General features: G+C 51.4%; 2 protein-coding genes, 1 long non-coding RNA gene and 2 other non-coding genes across 10 annotated transcripts; 3 read left to right on the top strand and 2 right to left on the bottom strand.

The window, feature by feature from the left end:
* Positions 1 to 171: 171 nt before the first annotated feature.
* On the bottom strand, positions 172 to 3,680 carry LOC132213560 (uncharacterized). Its single transcript, XR_009448024.1, has 3 exons — positions 3,254 to 3,680; positions 1,909 to 3,115; positions 172 to 426 (listed from the first exon to the last, which is right to left on the bottom strand). It is a non-coding gene; the product is annotated as an uncharacterized LOC132213560 (long non-coding RNA).
* On the top strand, positions 2,351 to 19,844 carry AGBL5 (AGBL carboxypeptidase 5). Of its 6 annotated transcripts, XR_009448022.1 has the most exons (16): positions 4,085 to 4,326; positions 4,905 to 5,165; positions 5,385 to 5,556; positions 5,908 to 6,071; positions 6,628 to 6,805; positions 7,082 to 7,260; positions 7,673 to 8,129; positions 8,247 to 8,416; positions 8,732 to 8,867; positions 9,496 to 9,698; positions 10,291 to 10,505; positions 16,573 to 16,728; positions 17,909 to 18,021; positions 18,316 to 18,362; positions 18,828 to 18,958; positions 19,318 to 19,457. XR_009448022.1 is itself a non-coding variant. In XM_059660342.1 (15 exons), exons 2-15 carry the CDS (start codon positions 4,951 to 4,953, stop codon positions 19,487 to 19,489), a joined length of 2,661 nt encoding a protein of 886 aa, XP_059516325.1. In that variant the 5' UTR covers positions 2,351 to 2,373; positions 4,905 to 4,950; the 3' UTR covers positions 19,490 to 19,844. The 6 variants fall into 6 exon arrangements, 4 of the variants coding, with proteins under 4 accessions (XP_059516325.1, XP_059516324.1, XP_059516326.1 ...); XM_059660342.1 differs by lacking the exons at positions 4,085 to 4,326; positions 18,316 to 18,362 and adding an exon at positions 2,351 to 2,373 and having other exon boundaries at positions 19,318 to 19,844; XM_059660341.1 differs by lacking the exon at positions 18,316 to 18,362 and having other exon boundaries at positions 4,084 to 4,326; positions 19,318 to 19,844.
* On the top strand, positions 2,939 to 3,027 carry TRNAY-GUA (transfer RNA tyrosine (anticodon GUA)). Its single transcript is given in 2 exon segments — positions 2,939 to 2,975; positions 2,992 to 3,027. It is a non-coding gene; the product is annotated as a tRNA-Tyr (tRNA).
* Positions 3,384 to 3,456, top strand: TRNAA-AGC (transfer RNA alanine (anticodon AGC)). Its single transcript has one exon. It is a non-coding gene; the product is annotated as a tRNA-Ala (tRNA).
* Positions 19,696 to 20,921, bottom strand: OST4 (oligosaccharyltransferase complex subunit 4, non-catalytic). Its single transcript, XM_059660348.1, has 3 exons — positions 20,778 to 20,921; positions 20,544 to 20,681; positions 19,696 to 19,945 (listed from the first exon to the last, which is right to left on the bottom strand). The coding sequence occupies exon 2, from the start codon at positions 20,678 to 20,680 to the stop codon at positions 20,567 to 20,569; it is 114 nt and encodes a 37-aa protein (XP_059516331.1). The 5' UTR covers position 20,681; positions 20,778 to 20,921; the 3' UTR covers positions 19,696 to 19,945; positions 20,544 to 20,566.
* Between the last annotated feature and the right edge of the window lie 858 nt (positions 20,922 to 21,779).

Genomic DNA, 21,779 nt, shown 5'->3' with positions numbered 1-21,779 from the left:
AAAATAATTGAATTCAGACACATTTTTGGATATGCCTTGGTGTAATTTTTTTATTGTGTTAGCATACCAGTTATTAAATTTTTAATGGACTTTTATTTTTAGAGCAGTTTTACATTCTCATTAAAGTTGAGCCAAAAAAGACATAGCCCTTGCCCGTACACTTGCACAGCCTCACCCACTGTCAATGCCAGTGAACCTACGACACATCACTGTCATCCAAAGTTTGTAGTTTACATTCATCGTACTTTGTATTATTTCAATCTTTTTAAATTTGTTGAGACTTGCCTGAGGTGAGCTATCCTGGAGAGTGTTCGTGTGTACTTGAGAAGAATGTTCTGATGCTGTTGGGTGGAATGTCCTTGTCAGGTCGAGTTGCTGTGTTGATCAAGGCCTCCATTGCCTTATTGAGCATATCATACACACATCCTAATGTAAAGAACACAAATCAAGAAAGCGCTAAACACAATAAAAATATGGACAAAAGACAATTCATAAAAGAAATGCAAATGAACCATAGACTTGAAAAAAGTCATTTCATTGGTTAAAAAGTGCAGATTTAAAATAAGATATCACTTGTATATAACATTGATGAATTTTTTTTTAATGATAATATACTCAGTAAATGCTATGGTAGAAAGTGGTATAATGTTTCTGGGAAGTAATTTGATACTATTTATCAAAAGGTTTAAAACTTTCATGCTGTTTTTACCAAGTAATTACACTCCTAAAAATATATTCTGGCTTTTTGCATAATTCTGAAAGAATTATCAAAATCATGTGAGGCTCCAAACTGTAAAAATAATAAAAGATTAACAAGTATATACATTCTTGAGAATAAAAAAGTAAGCCGAAACATGGACAAAGATTTATATTTCAGAACATTTATTGTAGCAGTATTAATAAAAATTTGGATATAAACTGTGGCAATAAGATGAATATTTAAATAAATTGTGGTAAAACCAAAGGGCTTCTCAAATTATTCCAAAGACTCTATAATGATACAAGAAAGTGCTTATAATTAATTGAGCTTAATTTATTGAAATATTGCCTATAATAAAAAGCACAGAAAATAAGTGCTGACAAGGATGTGGAGAAATTGAAACACTCCTACATTGCTGGTGGGAATGTGAAGTGGTTCAGACACTATGGGAACAGTCTGACAATTCTTCAAAGAGTTAAACATATAGTTACCATAAAACCCAGAATTCCACTCTTGGGTACATAACCAAGAGAAATGAAAGCATATATTCACACAAATTTCTTCGTGAATGTTTATAAAACCATTATTCATAAAAGCCAAAAGTTGGAAATAGTCCATCAAAACAGGAATGGAAAACAAAAACACAACAGAGGGATGGATAGACATAAAGTGGTATATCCATACAAGGGAGGAGTGTTCACCATAAAAAGGGAGCAAGTACTAATACCGGCTACAACCTGGATGAGTCTCAAAAACACTGTAAGTGAAAGAAATGAGACACAAAAAGTCCCATGTTCTGTGATTTTTTCCCCATGAAATCTCCAGAATGGGCAAGTCCATACAGTCAGAAAGCAGATTCGTGGTTGCCAGGGGATGGTGGTTGGGAGTAATTGCTTAAAAGGGTAGGAGGTGTTCTTCCAAGCCTGGTGATTAAACGAAAAGTTTTGAAACTAGAGAGAGGCGGTAATTTGCACAACATTGTGAATGCATTAAATGCCGCTGAAGTGTTCATACTTTAAAGTTATTTATTGTGCTATGTGACTTTCGCCCCCCCCCCCAAATAAATAACAACATAAATATGTTCTGCTTACCAGTCTTCCCTCCCCGCCCCTCGCCCCCAAAGAGAGTGCTAAACACCCCAAGCTAACGCTCGGAGGCACAATGGTACCAATTGCAGCAACAGAGCCAAGTTAAAATCAAGATGTTACCATCCTGCTTTGTGGGTGGGCGCAAAGAGGTGTTGTGCTCAGCGGCATCAGACCTCGGATTTAAAAGCACAGCTCACGAGAACCCAAAAAATGTCGGACCGGTGCGGGGCTTGAAATCATCACCAGGTTGCACAGGCAGCTGGCCACGGAGCTGGAAATGGAGGTCAGGTCTTCCCGCACACCCACCCCATCTGACGACCCAGCAAGAATTCACACAAGAGTTGGGTTTTCGTTTTCAAGGTTCCTTGTTTTTAAACCCCCAGAGCTCCTGGTGGGCAAAGGATGGTGGGCTGGCTTTGCAGCCCCGGGAAAGAGTGAAGGTGTGAGCAGCGGGTAGGGCAGGGGCGGGGCCGGTGGACGTGGCCGTGCCCAGGGCCCCTCTGGGCCCCGCCCGCCAGTCCCACCTCGCGGGGTTTCGGGGCAGCTGGATCCCGCGCCGCCCTGCAAACCTCGAGCAGCTCTGCGGTTTGTATCTTTCTTGCCCTAGTCGGGACGAATAGCCGACAAAACGTTGCTTAATGGACTGAATGAATGTACTTCCCACCACGAGAGCAGTAGGGTTTTATTGGCTTCCCCGGATAAAGCGAAGGGGAATGGGGAGCAAAGAGAGCAAAAGCAAGCCGTCGGCTTGGCGAACGGGGCTGGCGCGTTGCAATTGCTGAGCGTGCGAGGGTGCCGGCCCCGCTGGGCCCTGCCGCCCAGAAGGTCAGGGTTGCGAGCGGGGTCTCCAGGCCTCCGCAGTCCTACGGAAGCCACCGGGAGCGGCGGCGGGAGGGGGTGCATTGTTTTGTGGGAAGCAGGAAAACGGAAGGGAAATGTATTGCCCGCGTTTCCTCCGTCCGGGGTTGGGAAGTGGGTCCTTTGCTCTCACTCGTCTCTGCCTTTCTTGTTGCGTGTGGTCTGGAGGGGCTCGGCCCGTGTGAGCTTCTATAGAAAGTGGAGTCCAGGCTCTGGAAAGCTCTGCGATCCCGGGGTAGTGAGGCCTCGGTAAGTATTAGAGGGCAATCTGCGGACGGCTTCTCCAGCGGGGCCTTCGATAGCTCAGTTGGTAGAGCGGAGGACTGTAGTGGATGAGCTGTGGCAATCCTTAGGTCGCTGGTTCGATTCCGGCTCGAAGGACTTCGACCAATCTTTTTAACCTCCACCCACCTTGGACGGTGGGAGGCTTATTCGAAGGCAGACTGAATTCCTGAGCACTACCTATGTTCTGTAAAACATATGCAAACTGGTCGGGATACGTATAGTGTAAGTACTCTATTGTGGGTTAGTACTCTCTTGTGGGTTAAATGCAGATATTTTAGGTGTTTTAATTTCTTTACTATTGCTTACGTGTAGTTATTTCTACCTTTTAAAGCTTCGCCTATGGTTCTCTCATACTCTGGTGCTAAATAAATGTCCTGAATTTTGGTTCTCCATTGGTCAGCAGACATCTTGTAACAACGTGTAAGGTAACTGGAAGGGAGGCAGCCACAGCCGGGGGATTAGCTCAAATGGTAGAGCGCTCGCTTAGCATGCGAGAGGTAGCGGGATCGATGCCCGCATCCTCCACTCAGCTTTTGCCCTCCCGTGGGGGGGGGCGGGAGACCAGCTGAGCCGGTTGAGTGTAACAGCCAGAGGAGCGCGGCCGGCGGTGATCGCTTTCACACATGGCCCCTTGGTTTTTAACGTCTTTTCCGTTTACTACTCGGTCCCTGCGTCCCCTCCTGCCGGCAGGCCGGCGGTTGACTATCTCCCGAGAAAGCGCTCGCGCAACCTCCCGCCCGGCGGGCGGGTCAGCCCCAAACGGCACCGGCTCAGGTAGCGCGCGCCCGAGGAACCCCGCGCACTGGCCAATGGCAGCGGGCTTTACTGGGCGGGTGGCCAGCTGTCCCCGCGGCCAATCGGCGAGAGACTTCTTGTTTCCTGGCAGAGCGGGGTCCCGGCACCGCGGCGCTCAGGTGTTGTTTGGGTCCTGGGTGCCGGGGCCCGAGGTGGCGCCTCGCTAGCGGGAAAGGGAGCGGGATCGCCGGCCCGAGAGAGGTGAGGGGCTGTGCGTGGAGGGCGGGCCCCGCCCCCCGGCGCCGCCCCCTTTTCGGCCCCGAGCGCCTCTGGAACCCCGCCCCGCCCCTCAGCCCGGGCCCCCGGCCCCACCCCCACCCGGGGCCTCACCTCAGCCCCCTTTCCCGGCCCCGCCCTCCCTCTACCGGAGTCGGCGGTGCCCCGTTCCTGCCTCCAGCCCCACCCCGCCCCGGGCAGTCCCGGTCCCTCAGGGTCCAGGGTGGTGAAGCCGCCCCCGCCCCCGGTGGGGGCTCTACCGGCCACTTTTTAGGGGTGCTAACCGCACCCATTATTCACCCGCACCTCCCAGAGTAGGGCTTGCGGGGCTGAGGAGGGTGGAAACGGGCCGCGCCCCGGTTGGACTTGAGCTGCAGCCTCTAGGTGAGCGGGTGGCTTCTGCCCAGTGCCCCGTGGCTTGGCAGAGGCCTCACGTTTCTGGTTTTCTCCCCTGATAGGCAAAGGGCCATGACGAACGGGACGAGCCGGCCCCGGCAGGGCCCGGGGAGCCACACGGGAGAGCCTGGCCAGTGCCTGCGCGGGCAGAGGCGTGGGGAGGAGACAGGACCTGCCCACGGCAACTTAGAAACTTGGTTCTTGGCGCGCTGCCTTGCCGGCGGCCGTGTGTGCCTGGGCTGGGTGTGGGCAGTCCGACCCTTCCGGTTGGTCTCTAACCCCTGGGCCGCGGAGGAGCTTCGAGTCTAGTGTTTCGGAGTATTTCCCAGCCTCGTTAAGCCGCCGAGTGTGTCCTTTTGGAGCGGCCACCCCGTAGTAAAATGGAGTCCTTTGGGGCGGTTGTAACCTGGTGTGGCTGGAAGGCCTCTGTCTTTTCTGGCGGGGAGAGAGCCCCTCACCTCGCAGGGCACTCCCTCAGAGGAGCGCTCATTCTTCTGGAGATCCCCCCAAAAATAGTGTCATCCTTTCCCCTCGCCCTGCCTAACCCGGCCCCCCTTTTCCTTCAGCTCTCAGGGCCAGAGCGGAGCAGGAGGATGCTTCCCCGGCCCCGCCATGGAGCTGCGCTGTGGGGGACTGCTGTTCAGTTCTCGATTTGATTCGGGGAACCTCGCCCATGTGGAGAAAGTGGAGGCTGTGTCCAGTGATGGGGAGGGAGTGGCAGGGGGCGCCTTACCCCCCACCAGCAGCGCCGCCTCTTCCCCCGACTATGAGTTCAACGTGTGGACCCGACCAGACTGCGCTGAAACGGAGTATGAGAATGGGAACAGGTGAGCGGAGGAGCGGAGGGTGGAAGGAAGAAGAGAGAGGCGGTGTCCTGTCCCCAGGCCCACGCTCGGTCAGCCCTTCGACCTGCAGTTCATACCAGCACACTGCCCTTCCTTCTCTCCCTGCCCCTCCTTCCTCCCTCTCCTCCTCACTGCCCGCCCACATGCCCCCTCTCCACCCCCCTCCATACAATGACCGGCCTCTCCTACTCCGGCCTTCAGGTCATGGTTTTACTTCAGTGTCCGGGGAGGATCGCCAGGGAAACTCATCAAGATCAACATTATGAACATGAACAAGCAGAGCAAGCTGTATTCCCAGGGCATGGCCCCCTTTGTGCGCACGCTGCCCACCCGGCCACGCTGGGAACGCATTCGAGACCGGCCTACCTTTGAGGTAAGTTTATCCCGAGGCAGAAAGGAAGACCTGGGTGCTCACAGCAGAGGCGGGAAAGGAAGAAGAGTGACCCTTGATACTGAGCACTTGGCAGGCAGGACACCGGGTTTGGTACCTGCTTTCCCGGCAGCGCTAGCAGGAGTCCCAGAGAAGCCCCTGCCTCCCGGAGCCCCCAGGAAGCTGATGGTCCTGTGGCACGTCTCAGAGGGACTTTCTGTGTGTGTGGGTAAATGTGCTGGGAGGGAAGTTGGTAAATGTGGTGAGGGCGTGAGGTCAGTCCCTGGTGACTCCACTAGGGCCTTAGCTCTGACAGCGATGGCATGTTGCCCTCCCTCTTCCTCTGCTCCTCAGATGACAGAAACGCAGTTTGTGTTGTCCTTTGTTCACCGTTTCGTAGAGGGCCGTGGGGCCACCACCTTCTTCGCCTTCTGCTACCCCTTCTCCTACAGCGACTGCCAGGATTTGCTAAACCAGCTAGACCAGCGCTTTCTGGAGAACCACCCTACCCATAGCAGGTGCCAACCCCGTTCTTACTCCTGCCACACAGTCCTGGACCACACAGCACCTCTGCTACCTCTGGGACTTGCCCTAAGACCCTGAAACAGTTCTTTTCTCTGTACAGAATGTGGGATTTGGGGTACCTTTGGCAAATATATTACTATGTGACCTTGATCTCAGCATACCACCACCTACACTCCACACACACACACACCCCCCCCCCCCACCCGTGCACTTGAAGCCCTTAATACCCCAGCTCCCATCAGTTATCCAGAATTTAGTCAGCACACCTTTTTTTTCTGTCCCAATAGAGGGCAGCTCTTTGTCTGTGCAAAATAATCTATCCTAGGGATCCAACAACTGGGGAAAAAACAAGTTTATCCTGTCCTGTACTCTGCATTCAGGCAATGCAGACCCACCCAAATCCTCAGCCCCCTATCACACTATGAGGGACTGTAAGGTCCCCAAGGCAGGGTGAAGTACCAGACCTACAAATCCTGGGCGCCTGACAAGGCCCACCTCTTGCTAGGACTTTAGGGACCTCTAATGGCTTAATGATTTGTATCCCTACAGCCCTGTGGATACCATCTATTACCACCGGGAGATCCTTTGCTATTCTCTGGATGGACTTCGTGTAGATCTGCTAACGATCAGTTCCTACCATGGGCTTCAAGAAGATCGAGAGCCCCGTCTAGAGCAGCTATTTCCTGATATCAGCACCCCCCGACCATTCCGTTTCACAGGCAAGAGGGTGAGTGGGAACAGTATAAAGACAAGACCCTGGCCATTCCTAGCGCAGGCACTGTTGGTAGCTTACAGTCATGTTATCGCTAGGCATCGTCATCGCAGGCTCAGCCAGCATTCTGAGGCAAGGGCAGCAGCTCCCACTCCACTTACAGACTCGGCCAGCTGGAAATCCAGTGGCTCTTCATTCCTGCCTCATCCCCTTCCCCACAGCCCCACCCTGATACTGGTCCAGTAGAACTATAGTGTAACGACCTAATGGCTGCTCTCTTCTCCGTATCAGATATTCTTCTTGAGCAGTCGGGTGCACCCTGGAGAGACTCCATCTAGCTTTGTCTTCAATGGCTTTTTGGACTTCATCCTTCGACCTGATGATCCCCGGGCCCAAACCCTACGTCGCCTCTTTGTCTTTAAGCTGATCCCCATGTTGAACCCCGATGGTGTGGTCCGGGGCCACTACCGGTAAGAAGCCTCCCTGATCTCTGGGGGGTCTTCCGGTCCCCCGTATGCCCTGCAGCTCAGTGAGACACTATCATCTACCTCTTCCTGTATTCCCAACCCTCTGGCACCCTAATAAGGGTGAGCCCATCTAATCGTCCAGTGACCTGAGAAGGAAAGGGACCCCATCTCCTAGCACTCTCTGGAAGGAGCAGAGCTAGCACACCTGCAGGTCCACCTGGGAGCTGCCCTCAGGTGTCTGTGCAGGAGTGACGGCAGATTAAGGAGAGCGCCCATCCTCAGTTCTTTCTTTCCTGATGCAACTTCAGCCTCTCCTTTTACAAGTCAGTCTCCCATAGTCTCTCTTCATCTACTCTAGTGTCTGTCCTGCTGGTCCAGCCCTCTAGACCCTGCTTCAGCCCTTGTTCTCCTACAGCACAGACTCGCGTGGAGTGAACCTGAACCGTCAGTACCTGAAGCCTGATGCAGTCCTGCATCCGGCCATCTATGGGGCTAAAGCTGTGCTTCTCTACCACCATGTGCACTCCCGTCTGAACTCCCAGAGTCCCTCTGCACAACAGCACAGTCCTCGTCTCTGCCCTGATGCCCCCCTTTCTGACCTTGAGAAAGCCAACAATCTCCACATGGAAGCTCACCTTGGGCACTCATGCGATGGGGATAACCCTGAGTCCTGGACAGAGACTGAGCTTGCAGAACAGAAGGCCAGCAGTGTGTGGATTATGCCATCAGGGTCCACTGAGGCTGAGCAGCCAGCCCCCGACACCATCCCCCCCAAAGAGAGTGGTGTTGCTTACTATGTGGACCTGCACGGACATGCTTCCAAAAGGGGCTGCTTCATGTATGGAAACAGCTTCAGCGATGAGACCACCCAGGTAGGAATCCGCAGAATGTCATGTGAGTGTGGGAGGGGTTGCAGGCATGCTTGCCATGTCTTCCTTGCCCTCAGGCTTGCTTTCTGTCTCTGAGTTGCCTTTTTCCTCCCCAAACAGGTGGAAAATATGCTTTATCCAAAGCTCATCTCCTTGAACTCAGCCCACTTCGACTTCCAGGGCTGCAATTTCTCAGAGAAGAACATGTATGCCCGAGACCGCAGAGATGGCCAGTCTAAGGAGGGAAGCGGCCGGGTTGCAATCCACAAAGCCTCAGGGATCATCCACAGGTTGGGTGGAAACTGGGATACGGTAGATGAAGTAGCTTCCCTAAAGAAAGCAATGCGTGGGGTGTGCAGGGCAGGGGACGGCCCAAGTCTTCTGAAAAGGCAAGCTCAGTTAGCATTATTGGCTTTAGTCTGGGAGTCTATCTTTGTGTATGTGATAGAGTGCCGAGGTCTGTTGCTGGTGACTAGGAATTAGGACTTTCTATTTGTGTCCATTTTTCCCCCAAGTAATTACCTTCTTAGATTACTAGGCTGTCCCCCATAGTTCTGTCCTGATTCTGTCCAGGCAGGACATTGATGAAGGTCTCTGTGTCTTAGCTACACACTTGAATGCAACTACAACACTGGACGCTCAGTAAACAGCATCCCTGCCGCCTGCCATGACAACGGGCGTGCCAGCCCCCCACCCCCGCCGGCTTTCCCCTCCAGATATACTGTGGAGTTGTTTGAGCAGGTATGAATATAGGGATAAGTGGGGGACAAGAGAACCTCAAAGTCTGGGAAGGCCTTCTCTCCTGCTGCCTGACTCTAAGCTCCTCTGATGAGAGTCTCACCACTGGCTCTTTTCCTCAGTTAATAGGAGCAGGCCTCTGACTGTAATAGTGTTGAGAGGATGAATGGGCTCTATTTCTGACCCCACCACCACAGAGAATCCCCTCGCACATCTAAGTCAGATTCTTTGCCTCTGAGCTTGTCTTTCTTATATTGGGTTAGTTCACCCCTGGGCTGAAAGCCTGTGTGCTGTGATCTTGATGATGATCCCTGGTGTCCTAGGGCACAAGAGGAGTAGGAAGGGCTGTTGGTTATAGAAGTCAAAGCGCCTTCTGCTGGGAGAAACCCTTCCTGGTGGAGCCAGAAAGCACACCTGCCCCAACTCATGATGGATGAGGGCCCCAAATGACCAACAGGTTAGGGAGCAGCTCTAAATACACTATCAGTAAACGGCCTGGCACTAAGATTGGAGTCCCCATTGAACAAATCTGAGGTCTGGCCTCCCCTTCCACTGTGCTGTGCACCCCACCCCAACACAGCAGCCTTGGTGGGAAGACCAAGACACTGAGCCAAACTGGCCTCCCCCACAGGTGGGACGAGCTATGGCCATTGCAGCTCTGGACATGGCAGAATGCAATCCGTGGCCCCGGATTGTGCTGTCCGAGCACAGCAGCCTCACGAACCTCCGGGCCTGGATGCTAAAACACGTGCGTAGCACTCGAGGCCCGAGCAGCACTGTGAACATGGGTGTCAACAAGAAGAGAGGCTCTCGAACTCTACCCAAAACTAACAAGTAAGACCAGCAGGGTGGAAGGGACAAAGAGTATGAGAGTGAAATAGGACTCTAAGCGGGGAATTCCCAGGGGTCTGTGTGTGTCCCTTTCCTACTTCTAAGAGGACCACACGGTAAATATTTTCAGGGAAAATTAAGATGAGTAACAGCTCATTTTTTGAGAATGGATCCTCTTCCTTTTTACCTGGAGCTACATGCTTCCTAGGTATCTGGGAATCAGAGCCCTGCACAAAGTCAAATATAATTGGGGTGGGGGCAGGCCTCAGCTTCCAGTGGCTGTAACTGGTTGAGGGGTCCAAAAGCCAGCACCAAGGCAACGGGAGGAATTTACACTCGTTTAAGATGCCCAGGGATGGCCCTTCCGGCTCCTGATGTATTTTCTGCCGGAGCATGTGTGTGAACAAGGGCGCTAGACATTCTGAGATCAGCTGGTATGCCCCAGTCAGACAGCAAAAGAATTCCTCCCTTTTCCCTTTGAATGAGTCCCTATGCGTTTTCACCCAGAGGTGGTTTTACTGAGCATCGACCCTGGGGAAAGACTTGGGACACAACCCCCCTGGATCATGGTTGACTGGCATCTGCTTCTTTGCAGTGGATTGCCTGTTTCCTGCTCTGAAAATACCTTGAGCCGCGTGCGAAGTTTTAGCACTGGCACAAGTGCTGGCGGTAGCCTCAGCAGCCAACAAAACTCTCCACAGATGAAGAACTCCCCCAGCTTTCCTTTTCATGGCAGTCGGTCTGCAGGGCTGCCGGGCCTGGGCTCTAGCACCCAAAAGGTCAACCATCGGGTGCTGGGCCCCGTGAGAGGTAAGCTAGTCTGGGAGCCCCTGCAACAGGTGTTTAGTTGTTTGGGGCATTGTTGGGGGAAGTGAGAGCTTGAAGATATACACTTGGACTGGGACCAAGGAAGCGAATCAATAAAATTAGTTCATAGCAGAATTTGCAGCCTCTCCTGTGACCTGGTGTTCCCTGCGGCATGAGCTCCAAGCGGTATTTGTGACAGAGGCGGTGTGCTGGGTGGCTGTGCCTCAGCACATCGGGAGGCAGGGGAGTTTGTAAGGATGAAACGCCAGCTGAAGCAGGGCCACACAGACATGGAGCCTCCTCTTCAAGGACAGTGTCAAGCGGCCTTGCTGGAGGCAGTGTCAGGAATGCCCGCACAGTCCAAATCACGGCACTGTGAAATGATGGAGAATCCTACCCAAGGTCCCATGAACTGAAATCATTCCTGGCTTCAGAGCCTATTCAGAAAGTTATCAGAAGGATTCTAACGTTTCCAAAGAAAAATGGCCTGCAGACAGATTCTGTTGTAGGCATACCAAGCAGCAGTCTAGCCCCTTCCAGCAGTGGTCACAGTTGCTCAGCTCTGCGTCAGTACCCCTAGTTTGGCCTGATGAGACCCTGCCTGATAAGACAAGAGATTCTGGGTCAGAATGTATACCAGAAGCAGCTGGGCCTGGAGGTAAAAAGAAGGGGAAAGTACTGCAGAGCCATTTCTCGGAGTGGCCAGGCTGTGGCGGGGAGACTGTTGCAGAGCCACTTCTGGAAGTACACTAAACCGCAGATATATTGTATGTGGCTTCCAGGCTACAGAAGTCTTGCCAGGGTATGGAGGCTTATAAGCTGGAACTAAGCTTTGCTGGTCTCCAAGTCACACTCAACCTTGTTAGCATTTCCCTGCTATTCAGCTTGCACCAAAGCTTTGGTGCAGACCAGAAACATGCACTGGGTCGTTGCTGTGGGCATCTGACTGCCCTAGTTTGAGTAGCCAGCGGAGAGCAATGGTCCTTCCCAGCTCTGACCAGTGTCATGTTCGATCTCTGACATGCATCATCGTTACCTCTGCTTATATTCCAAGTCCCATTCTTTTGAGATTCTGTCTTCATTGAAAAGGGCACTTTGGTATACTGTGTCTGAAGGGGAGTATTAAAGTAATAAAATGCCTTATATTTAAATAACATTAAACAGTGAACAAAACAGTATCACATATATATTTCATTTAACACTCATGAGGTCCGTGTGGAATGGATGGTGTTTCTATTTTTCTGATGAGGAAACTGAGGCTGTTTAAGGGTGACTTATCCAAAATTGCACAGCTGTTTAGTGGCAGTTATTCACACGTTTTTTCATGCCCCAGTATACTTGAGTTTCCCATCTTTCTTCTAATTTCTTTTCCTCTTAACTCATAGTTCCTAGGAAGGAATATCAGCATTATAAATTCTCCTTCCCTTTCTACAAAAGGGACATAGTAAAGAGCCTATTCTAGGTCCTCACGGGAGGGTTCTCAGCCATTTCAAACATCCTCCCTGACCCCTCCCATGCAGAGTGCGGGACAAGAACTGGGTTTCTCAGTCAGTACAAAGTAATTTTTAGTTGGCTCATTTAAAACTTAATAGGGACACAGGACAGTAAACACAACATAAAAGCATACACACATTATAAACATGCAGAGAACTTGGGGAGCCACTGTCATAGGTAAACAAGAAGGTAATTAGCCAAAGAATGTTTAGTTGAGAAGTGGTTTTGAAGGATGGGTGTTGGTATATGGTTTGACAGAAACATTCCAGAGATGAGAATGATGGCCAGACCAGGGCTGCTGCGTAGAGAGGACAAAGAGCAAGTGTACTGGCTGGCTGTAAGGGCCAGACCTTTCACCATGGGCGTCAGGTGAAGAGAGGTGGGAGGAAGAAGAATGTCTTGAAAACAAAGATGTGTTCATGAGACATAGGTGCTGCTTCTGAAAATGGTGGGAATAAAAGACTTAGGTTAAGAGAGCTGTCTGAACTGTGTATATCGGCAGGGCAGGGGACATGGGTCCCTAGAGTGGGTTATGCATGAGAAGACTAGAGAATTAGAAACAGTGGTAGGCCTCAGTGATGGTGGAGAGAGCTTCAGGGCTATAAGCTAAAGAAAAAGATCATGGTGGCAGACATTGTTGGAAGAAAAGGTGATAAGTTTATATGGAGATGACCTGCAAGCAGAAGAAGGGCCAAACTGTAGAAAAGGTGGCATCAGGGTCGGGTCTAGGAGTCATCCACATACAGGCGCAGGTAAGACCAAGTGAGACACTGTCCCCCCAGGTGAATGAGCTTAGCAGCAGAGAGAACTGGTTTGCGTAAAGAGACATCCCAGGGACTTGAGTAAATATTTGTAAGAACTACGAAACTATGTCTCCAGTCAAGGGGTCAGGAAGAGGGTTGTTGCTAATACCAAACCAGGATACTATGAGCAGCTGAAAGGTCAGATTCCAGGAATCCTGCCTCCTATGTTCTCTTGGGCATTCACTAGTGCTGCAGTGTTTGCTGCTTCGTCTCCTAAAGTCCCTGATGTGACTCGAGGATGGTAGACTGGCCCTGGCTTGGGACAGGGACCTGTGATGCAGACACACTTGGTTCCGAAACAGGAAGAACATGATCTGTATCTCTGAGATCTAACTATAAAGCAGCTATACTTTCCAAACCCAAAAAATGGGATTGTGATCTGACAGATTTTCTTTCACTTATGTAGTTATTTATAAGAAAATTTCCTCTAATGTATAAAAATTATATCACACTTAACTATACATTTAACTGGTGACTCTCCCTTATTGGCTAGAACAAAACATGAGATTGGGCTATCCAGGAAATTTCAGAAAAGATCCAAGCAACCCAGTCAGAAGCTTAAGGTAGAGGTTCAGGGAACTAGTCTGACAGATTCTGTCTTCAGGGTGACATTTTAGAAGGCTAACAAGTAACCAGCTTGTGCTGCACAGGAGTGTTCCGGGGGCAGGAAGCCAGAAGAGCCTTCACTCCCAACGCCCTTGACCATAGTGCCAGGATCTTCTGCACCTCCTTCCCCCCCGGCTGCCAAAGAGGCCATGAGCACCAAGGCCTTCCCAGACCAGGCTCAGCTCCTGCAGAGGAGGCAGGAGCGGTCATGGGGAATAGCTAATACAATGGTGGAGTGAGGAAAGTCAAAAGTCTACAAGATGCTGGTGTAAAAGCAGATGCAACAGAGGCCAAAGAAGGCCAGGGAGAGGGCAGAGAGGCAAACCAGCTTCTGTTGGTTACATACTGACAAAAACGGCAAGGACGGGGAGGCCAGTGAGGTGCCCAGGCCACAGAACAGAAGAAGGCACTTGCTCTCAGGGTCAGGCCAGGGTCTCCTTACATGTGCGCCCCAGATGCCTCACTCGCTTCATATTGGTCCTGGCCCTGAATTCAAGCAAGTCTAAATAACTGAAACACGCCCTGGCCCTCCAGACAATCCAGCAGGGCACTAGGGTAAAGGACAAGGGACTTACTCTTTTTACGTCTTCAGCTCTTGTCCTCCACCACTGCTCTCATTCCTCCCAGCTCTGATGCTTAACCTGAGGTTACGAGAACCCTTTCCTGGCCTCTGATGCCATGGCTCAGCTGCCAGGCAGCTTTGGTAGAGAAGCTAAAGTCTAATAGTGAGGGGAGGTTCCTTTGTGAAGTGAGTCAAAGGACACAGGAAGAATGCCTCTAGCACCATCACCGCCTTTACCTTTTCTACTGCAAACAAGTTTCATGTTAAAACTTACTTGATGGCAGGAAATGTCTCATAACATATCTATTTATCCCTATCACCCAGCACCTACCTGGCACTTATTAAACGATCAACAAATATATTGCTGAACAAAAACTTGGGAGCTGTAGAATAGCCATCCTAATTCATACACCGATGAGGTCTGGCTCCTCCTCTCAGACTTCTGCCCCAGGACTATCCTGCCACTGCCAAAATGGAACCTATAGCAGATGACCATAAAACATCATCTCACAACCTCTAGAAGCAGAGCTGATCGCATATCACTCTTGCACTCAGCCTTAAGCTGCCATTTCTATAATACCTCAGAACCAAGAAATAATAGAATTGGGGCTCTTCCCTTTCATTCTTGTCTCCATGGGGACTGAGAAGGCCAGAAGCCAAACATGAGAAACTGCTGTGGGCTCACTTTGCCAGACTCACAGCAGGGCTGGCTGGATCTTAAGAGTCTTTGATGAGTTGAAATGCTGTCTAAATGCCTTACTTTCCAGATCAGCCTTCTACCCTCAACCAGACCTTGTCTTCTTCTCCTTAGGCCCAGGATTCCTGAGTGCATCCTTAGTATCTTTCCCATGATCCCTACATTTCACACTGACTTTTTTTTACATCATTTGCCTGTTTTGCTTCATACCTCCTTGACTATCGTGCAGTTCCTTACTAGAACCTACAAACTTCCCAAAGGCTTTCACTCACTCTTGCTTGTTTTCTCTCATCCTTTCTTGGGGTGGGTGAGGCTTCATCCCTTAATATATTTTCAACATGCATCTGTATATGGAGATTTCTCAGACCATCTAGAAACCTGCTGATTCCCCCTCTATCAAGTTCGTTATTTCTGCCTACTGTGCACTGTCCCTTGGAAATCATAGTGACATCCCTGTTTTAACCAAAAATTACCCAGGTCTGGGCTCTACAGCATCTCTGTGGTGGGTAATGTTGCAGGTTAACTGACTGGCATTGAGTCTCTGACTTCTTTTGTCTTGTTGGCATTGCTGTACCAACTCTTCCTAGCCCCCTAAGTTCTGGTTGTTTCTGACTCTTGGCGCAGTCTTAGCCTCTACTTGGTACCCAGCATACATAGTATTAGAGAAGGTCCCTACCCACAAGGAACTCAAGTTCTAATTAGAATATTGGCAAACATTATTGAGTACTTAGTATGTGCCAGATACTATTTTAAGTCCTTTACATGTACTAACTTATTTAATTAGGGAGAAACCATAAATAATTACTAGCCACGTGAATAAAGGACAATGAAGAGAACAATTAATTCTACCATTAATGGCCACAGAGGCCTCACAGAGGTGACATTTAAGATGGGATTCGTAAGATACCCAGGGTTTCCCTAGGCAACAGACATTTTAGAGGAACCGCACAGCTAGGAGCCCCAGGGGTTGTAGCAGAGGGTGTGAAGGATCAAGTCAAGTCAGCATCCTTCTGAGGATGAGTAGACCTGAATCAGTGGGCAGGGCTTTGAATGCTGTATACAAAGGTTTAGACTCTGTCCTTTAAAAGACCTTCAGTATCTCCCCCTTCTCTGAGCCCAAACGATTTTTGATCAGGTCTATGTTTTAGAATAGCAATTTCTGTCATCTGCCTAAAGAACGGATTGTAAAAAGGAAGGAGGGGGGCCAGTGGAGAATATTTTTCAAAAGCCTGAATGAGCTAAAGACCTATATCTGGACACTGGCAATAGCAAGGAGAATAAAGAAGAAATTCAAATGAAGGTAAAGGTAGAATTGGTTAAACACAAATATAAATGTGAGGGAAGAGTTGAAAGATGAAACAAGGTTTCTAGCAAAATCTTCCCGAAGATAGGGAGAACAAAAGAAAGGATGGGAGAAAATGGGTTTTGTTTGGGTCATGAAAGACTGCCAGGTAGAAAAACGTCCAGTGGACAGTTAGAACTGCAGCTCAGGAGAAAAGGGCTAGAGGGAGATTTGAGAGTTTAAAATATGCTGAGCAAGAGAGGACCAAGGATAGAATGGTGGGGAACACCACAATTTAAGGGGCAGGAAGATTAGTTGAAGAGCAGTTAGAGGTAAGAGGAGAACCTAGGAAAGCTGTTTAGAAGCCAAGCTCAATAATTCCTTGGCCAAAAGAAGGAGCTCGTGGGTAAGTTGGTTAGCCAGAGAAGTGAGGATGAGGGCTGGCTGAGAACTGGACACTGGAATAAGTATCAGAGGACGTTATACTCATCTTAGGTTTCTTCAGACAAGGGACGCTGGTGCGGTAAGTTTGAAAATGGGCATTTTCTGACCAAGGAGAGCCAGTGGGGTGGTGGACTGACAGTGCCTCACTTACTTGCCCTCTCTGCTGTGTCCCTTCCACTCAGAGCCCCGAAGCCAGGACAGGAGACGGCGGCAGCAGCCACTGACCTATCACCTTACTTCAAGCAGCCTGGCCTCATCCCCAACTCCTGCCAGTTCTAGCCTAGCCTCCTCACGCAACATGGGCTCCTGCCTCCTGCCCAGCTCACTCAGCATATCAGGTCTGTACGCACTGCCACTGAAATCTAGGTTGGCAGCCTCCTTCCTTCCTTCCACGCGGGGTGGAGAGCAGGCTCCGAGGAAATCCTGCGCCCCGTTGCCCCCGGACCCGGACCTCTTTCTTGACTGGATGTGATAGAGGCCTCTGTAGACCAGGGGCATCAGTTATCGCCCAGAGGATCCTAAACCCCAAACACCCATGCCCTTGTACAGGAAGCTGAAATTCAATGAGTGTCTTTGTATAATAGTAGTTCCCATTTATTGAGCATTTACTATGTGGCAGGCACTGCTCTAAGTTCATTATCTCATTTAATCCTCACTTTTACAGTTGAGGAGCATTATGACTTTTCCTACCTGCTACTGATTGAAGCTCCCTGACTCCAGGAGCTGGACATTAGACAAAACTGCAGAATGAAAAAAAGGATAGGCCTGCCATCACCACAAATGTGTGACCATATCAAGCACACAAAACCTTGGCCATCTGCTCTCCTTTTGTTCTATCCCAGCTGCCACAACATTAGTAACAAAGAAACAGAATTTACGGAGGATGAGGCCCAGAAATCAGGATTTTAAAAAGATTCCCAGGTGATTCTAATGTGCAACCAAGGTTGAGAACCACTGCTCTAAGGTCTATAAATTCAGAGTAATTCAAGCTCTGATTTGCTGCTCCACCCCTTGAACAAGACTAGAGCACGCCAAGCTTCTCAACCAAGGGCAACCACCTCACCACCTCTGCACACGTGCCAATGTCTAGAGACATTTTGGGTTGTTACAAACGGGGAGGGGCAGGAAGAGGAACACCCTCTAATCCAGCGGTTCTCACCTGTGGGTTGCAACCCCTTTGGCGGTCAAACAACCCTTTCACAGGGGTCACCCAAGACCATCCTGCATATCAGATATTCACATTACGATTCATAACAGTAGCAACATGACAGTTATGAAGTAGCAACAAAAATAATTTTATGGTTGGGTCACAACATGAGGAGCTGTATTTAAAGGGCCAGAAGGTTGAGAACCACTGCTCTAATGGGTAGCGGCCAGGGATGCTGCTAAATATCCTAGAATGACACAAAGAATTATCCAGCCCAAAATGTCAATAATGCCAATATTGAGAAACTCTAATCTAAAGGAAGTTCCCTCTTCCCCGTGGCCCCTACCCTGATATGTTTCTTTTGTTCTCAGGGAGCAACTGCTCATTCCTGTCCTCAGGGGACAAGTCAGAGGCGGTCATGGTGATTGGGAAAGGTCTACTAGGAACTGGACCTCGGATCCCCTGTGTCAGGACCCGATTACAGGTAACATTTTTGGGTCTTCCTGTCCCCAGCATAACAACTATGGCAGAACCCAACAAGCAACTGTTCATCTGGTAGTAGGAGGGGGAATGCCCAGCACTGCTTTACCTCTCCCCAACCATTTAAGAGAGCTCTTCTGGTGTCTCGAGTGCCTGTCTGTCCAGTGTCCCATCCCCTTCAAGCCAGGTCTCTTGCTTGCTTTCAACCCCATGTCCCTGCCGGATATACCCCGACCTCAGCCTGCTAGCTTTGGCTTTGTCTGCCCCTGTCCTTAGTTTCTCCTCTCTTTCTGCCCAGACCTGCCCGAGGAGAGTTCCCGCCAGGAGGGGTCCCGGATTCCCCAGGTAACACATCTGATTGCTGCTCCTAGGAACAGCTGTGCCACCAACGCCAATTCAGTCCAGACCCCCATGCTAGTTGGCTAAAGTTGGGTATAGGCAGAAGGTGAATGGACGGGTGAAACGTAAGCTGGTCTGGCAGGGGCTGAGGCACAGAAGGCTGAGAAAGATCTACCAATCCTCCAAAAGCTTTCTACACAGTACTTGTCTTTGGTACAAATCTTGGCCATGATATAGCCATGGAGGTTAAATGGTGGATTCTTTTGCCTCCCCTAGTTAAATAAGACTGAGAGTATATAGTTATAGATTGAACCCAAGTTCTCTATTATCCTCTCAGCTAGGGAACGTGCCCAGGAATGAAAGGTCCTAGTACCTGTGTTGACTGCTAAACTACACCCTTACTCATGGGAACTCTAGAAGCACAAATATTCATGGAAGAACCTAGTTTCTCAGCCCACCCCCTGTCCACAGGCTAGGTCCAGGTTGGGCTGGGGCTCACCGCCGACTTGCAGAGGGATGAGAGGCTCTTCGGGCCCCACATCCCCTATCCTCTGGACCAGGGAGAGCAGTGAGCCGGAGCCGGGACCCCGCTCTGCACCAGGGTGAGCACAGATTGTCCCTCACCCCACTTCTCCTTTCTACCCCCTCATTCCCAATTCTGCCACTCAGGATCATTTCCTTCCTGAATCCTTGACCCCCAAAAGACTAAATATACTTTCATTAGGAATCTAGTACCTGTTTTTCCCCCCCATAATGGCCTCAGTCTTCACTCCAGTGACTAAGAAAACTGTTAGGGTCTAAGGCCTAGGAGCTGGCAGGTTCCAGCATCAGACCACTGTGCAGAACTCAATACTGTGCCTATCCTTACCCATCCCACCTCTCTCACTTCCCAGCCCCTGGCTAACAGACCAGAAGAGGAGCAAACTTTTCACAACCCTGGTTCCTCCCTTTTCTGTTGCAGGCTGCCTCAGGCCGCACCTCCACGGCCCCACTCCGCCCCTGCCATTTCTCCTGTTTCCTGTAGTCTGTCTGACTCCCAGTCTCCGACTTGTTACAGCGGGGGGCCCTTGGGCCAACCTGAGGTTTGTTTTGTCCCTAAATCTCCCCCATTCACTGTTTCTCCCCGGGTCTGATGCCTTGACCTTCATGCCCAGGATATAGCCACAAGATGGGGAACACTGAGAAATGTGCTAGTCCCCTGCCTCAGCTGCTGATTCCATGTGACAACTATAACTCCTCAGAATGCCATTCACACCGTGCTGTGGCATCACAGAGCATCACCTTGAGACAGGACAAAGCAGGGAATGTGTCACCCCTTCCCTCCCTCCACAGCACAAGATTTTGGGACCACAAAAATATCTATATTTTTATATCGAGGGGAGGGAGTAGAAAAGAAAGCAGCCCTATACTGGGCCCTACTCAGTGGCAGCTTCTTGTTCCATAGGGTTAAGGAAGACTTTGAGGAAATAAAAGTTGTTTGGAAAAATCCAGGTGTAGTTGCTTTATATGCTGTGATGGGTAGAAGGGATGAAGTGAAGTGTGAAGGCCCCTCACACCCTCCATCTTGCCTCAGACTATGTCCTGGAGCCCTAGAAAAGAGGGGAAAGACCTGAGGTAAGGAAAATGCTGTTTTACTCGGAGGAATCCTCCGGGAATCAACTCCCACCCACCCTCTCTCCCCTTTATGTTGGGACCCACACTTAAGCTTGGTCTCCAAACCCGCCCCCGCCCCCTTTCTTCTCTAAGACTTGGGTCTATAGCCGCCAACCCCTAACTCAGTGTCTCTTGCCCCAGAACATGGAAATAGAATTCTGTATCTTTACAATCCCTCACTCACACACACACAAAAAAACCTGCCTAAATAATCTTGGAAAAGTGAGGACTGTTTAAGTGAAGAAGAGCTCAAATCCTCATTCGTGGATGGCATCCTCAGTACCCTCATTCCTACCTGGCAGTGCCACCTTGTACCCATACCCCCAACTTGGGCACCTGGGGCCTAGGAAACCCACCCAGGGGACAGCTGAAGGGGGAGGGACACTGCAAGGCACTCTTCCCTGTGCGGACAAGGGGCCCAGTTCTGGCGCTGCGTGCTTGGCCCCACGCTTTCTGGTGGGAAGTTTCGAACCCTGCAGGCCCTGGCACAGCCTCGCCACTCCCGGGCTGGGCGCTACAGCCCCAGACCGTTACCTGGGGCGGAGAAAGCGCCACTTTCATTCCTGCTTCTTGGGATTGTTGACGGCCACGTAGTGATAGAGAACGACAAGCAGGAAGAGCGACACGCCCAGCATGTTGGCGAAGATGGCGAGCTGCACGTCGGTGATCATCCTGCGGAGAAGAGGGCGGGCTGAGCCTGCGGCCGGCACCCCTCCCTGCTCAGACCAGGGCCCGTCCTCGCCCCCCGGTCGCCTGCGCGCCTCTCACCTGACCAACTGCGCTCGGCTCCGCGGCGGTCTGCGTTCCGGCTGAAGGTAGGAGACCTGGTCCGGAAGTTTGTGGCGCCAGCTCAGCTCCAGGACAGGCACTTCCGGCCGGGTCGGTCTCTCTAGCCCCGCCGTCTCGCCTGCTCCCCGCCGGCTCACAAGGGGCGTGGTCTGGGGCGGGGCGGCCGCGGGATGGCGTGTGTCGGGCCCGCGCTGCACAGCTGGGCGCAGCTGGCGCAGCGGGGGACGTGGTTAACAGCGCCGGGGCCGCCTCCCCGGAGCCGCGGGGTGCTAGGGCGAGGGTGCGGCAGCGGGGCCGGGCGGGAGGCTTGGCCTGACCTTAGACTCTGACACCCCTTCCCGTCCCGCCCCCCCACGCTGCTGCTCACCCTTTCCCGGCCCGGCCGGCCAGGTGCTTCCTTTGGGCCCTGCCCTCGGATCCCCTCCCTGGCCCAGCGGTGGGGTGAGGGATGAGAGGTGGTGCCGAACGGAGACAACTGGGTGCTGCTCTCCTCGGAGCCAGCCCTTGCGCCCCGTACCCTACACGTAGGACAATCCTGCCTGTGACCTCCCTTACCCTGGCTTCCCCCACCCCCTACCCCGCACCCCCACCTCCGGGGTAGGCGTCGGAAATAGGGCGGACCCTCCCGAAATCTAACCCCAAATCGTGGGACTTCGGCCAAGTGGGAAATCACCCCCCGGATGTGAGGGAGGGAGCGGGGAGGAATGGCCGGGATAAGCCGGAGGGGCCGTGGGCCGTGGGTTCCGAGCAGAGCAGGGTCACGAGGAGGAAGGAGAAAGATGACGGGGTGTTGTCGGGGGTCCGGTGAGGGGAGAAGCCGCTGGGGCTCTAGCCCTCTGCCCAGCCAGAAGCTGCTCCGCCCTCACCCCTGGCTTCCCCGTCCCTCGGCTTCACCATAAAAGGGAACGGCACGGAGCCAGGCTGGGCGGGGGGCTGGGCCGGAGCTGACAGGGGTAATGGAAGCCAGTTGCTTTGCGGTAG

This window comes from Myotis daubentonii, chromosome 12 (genome assembly GCF_963259705.1).
Source record: "Myotis daubentonii chromosome 12, mMyoDau2.1, whole genome shotgun sequence".
Classification (NCBI taxonomy): domain Eukaryota; kingdom Metazoa; phylum Chordata; class Mammalia; order Chiroptera; family Vespertilionidae; genus Myotis; species Myotis daubentonii.
The sequence above is the reverse complement of the archived record's forward strand: the minus strand, read 5'-3'. Positions and strand labels throughout refer to the sequence as shown.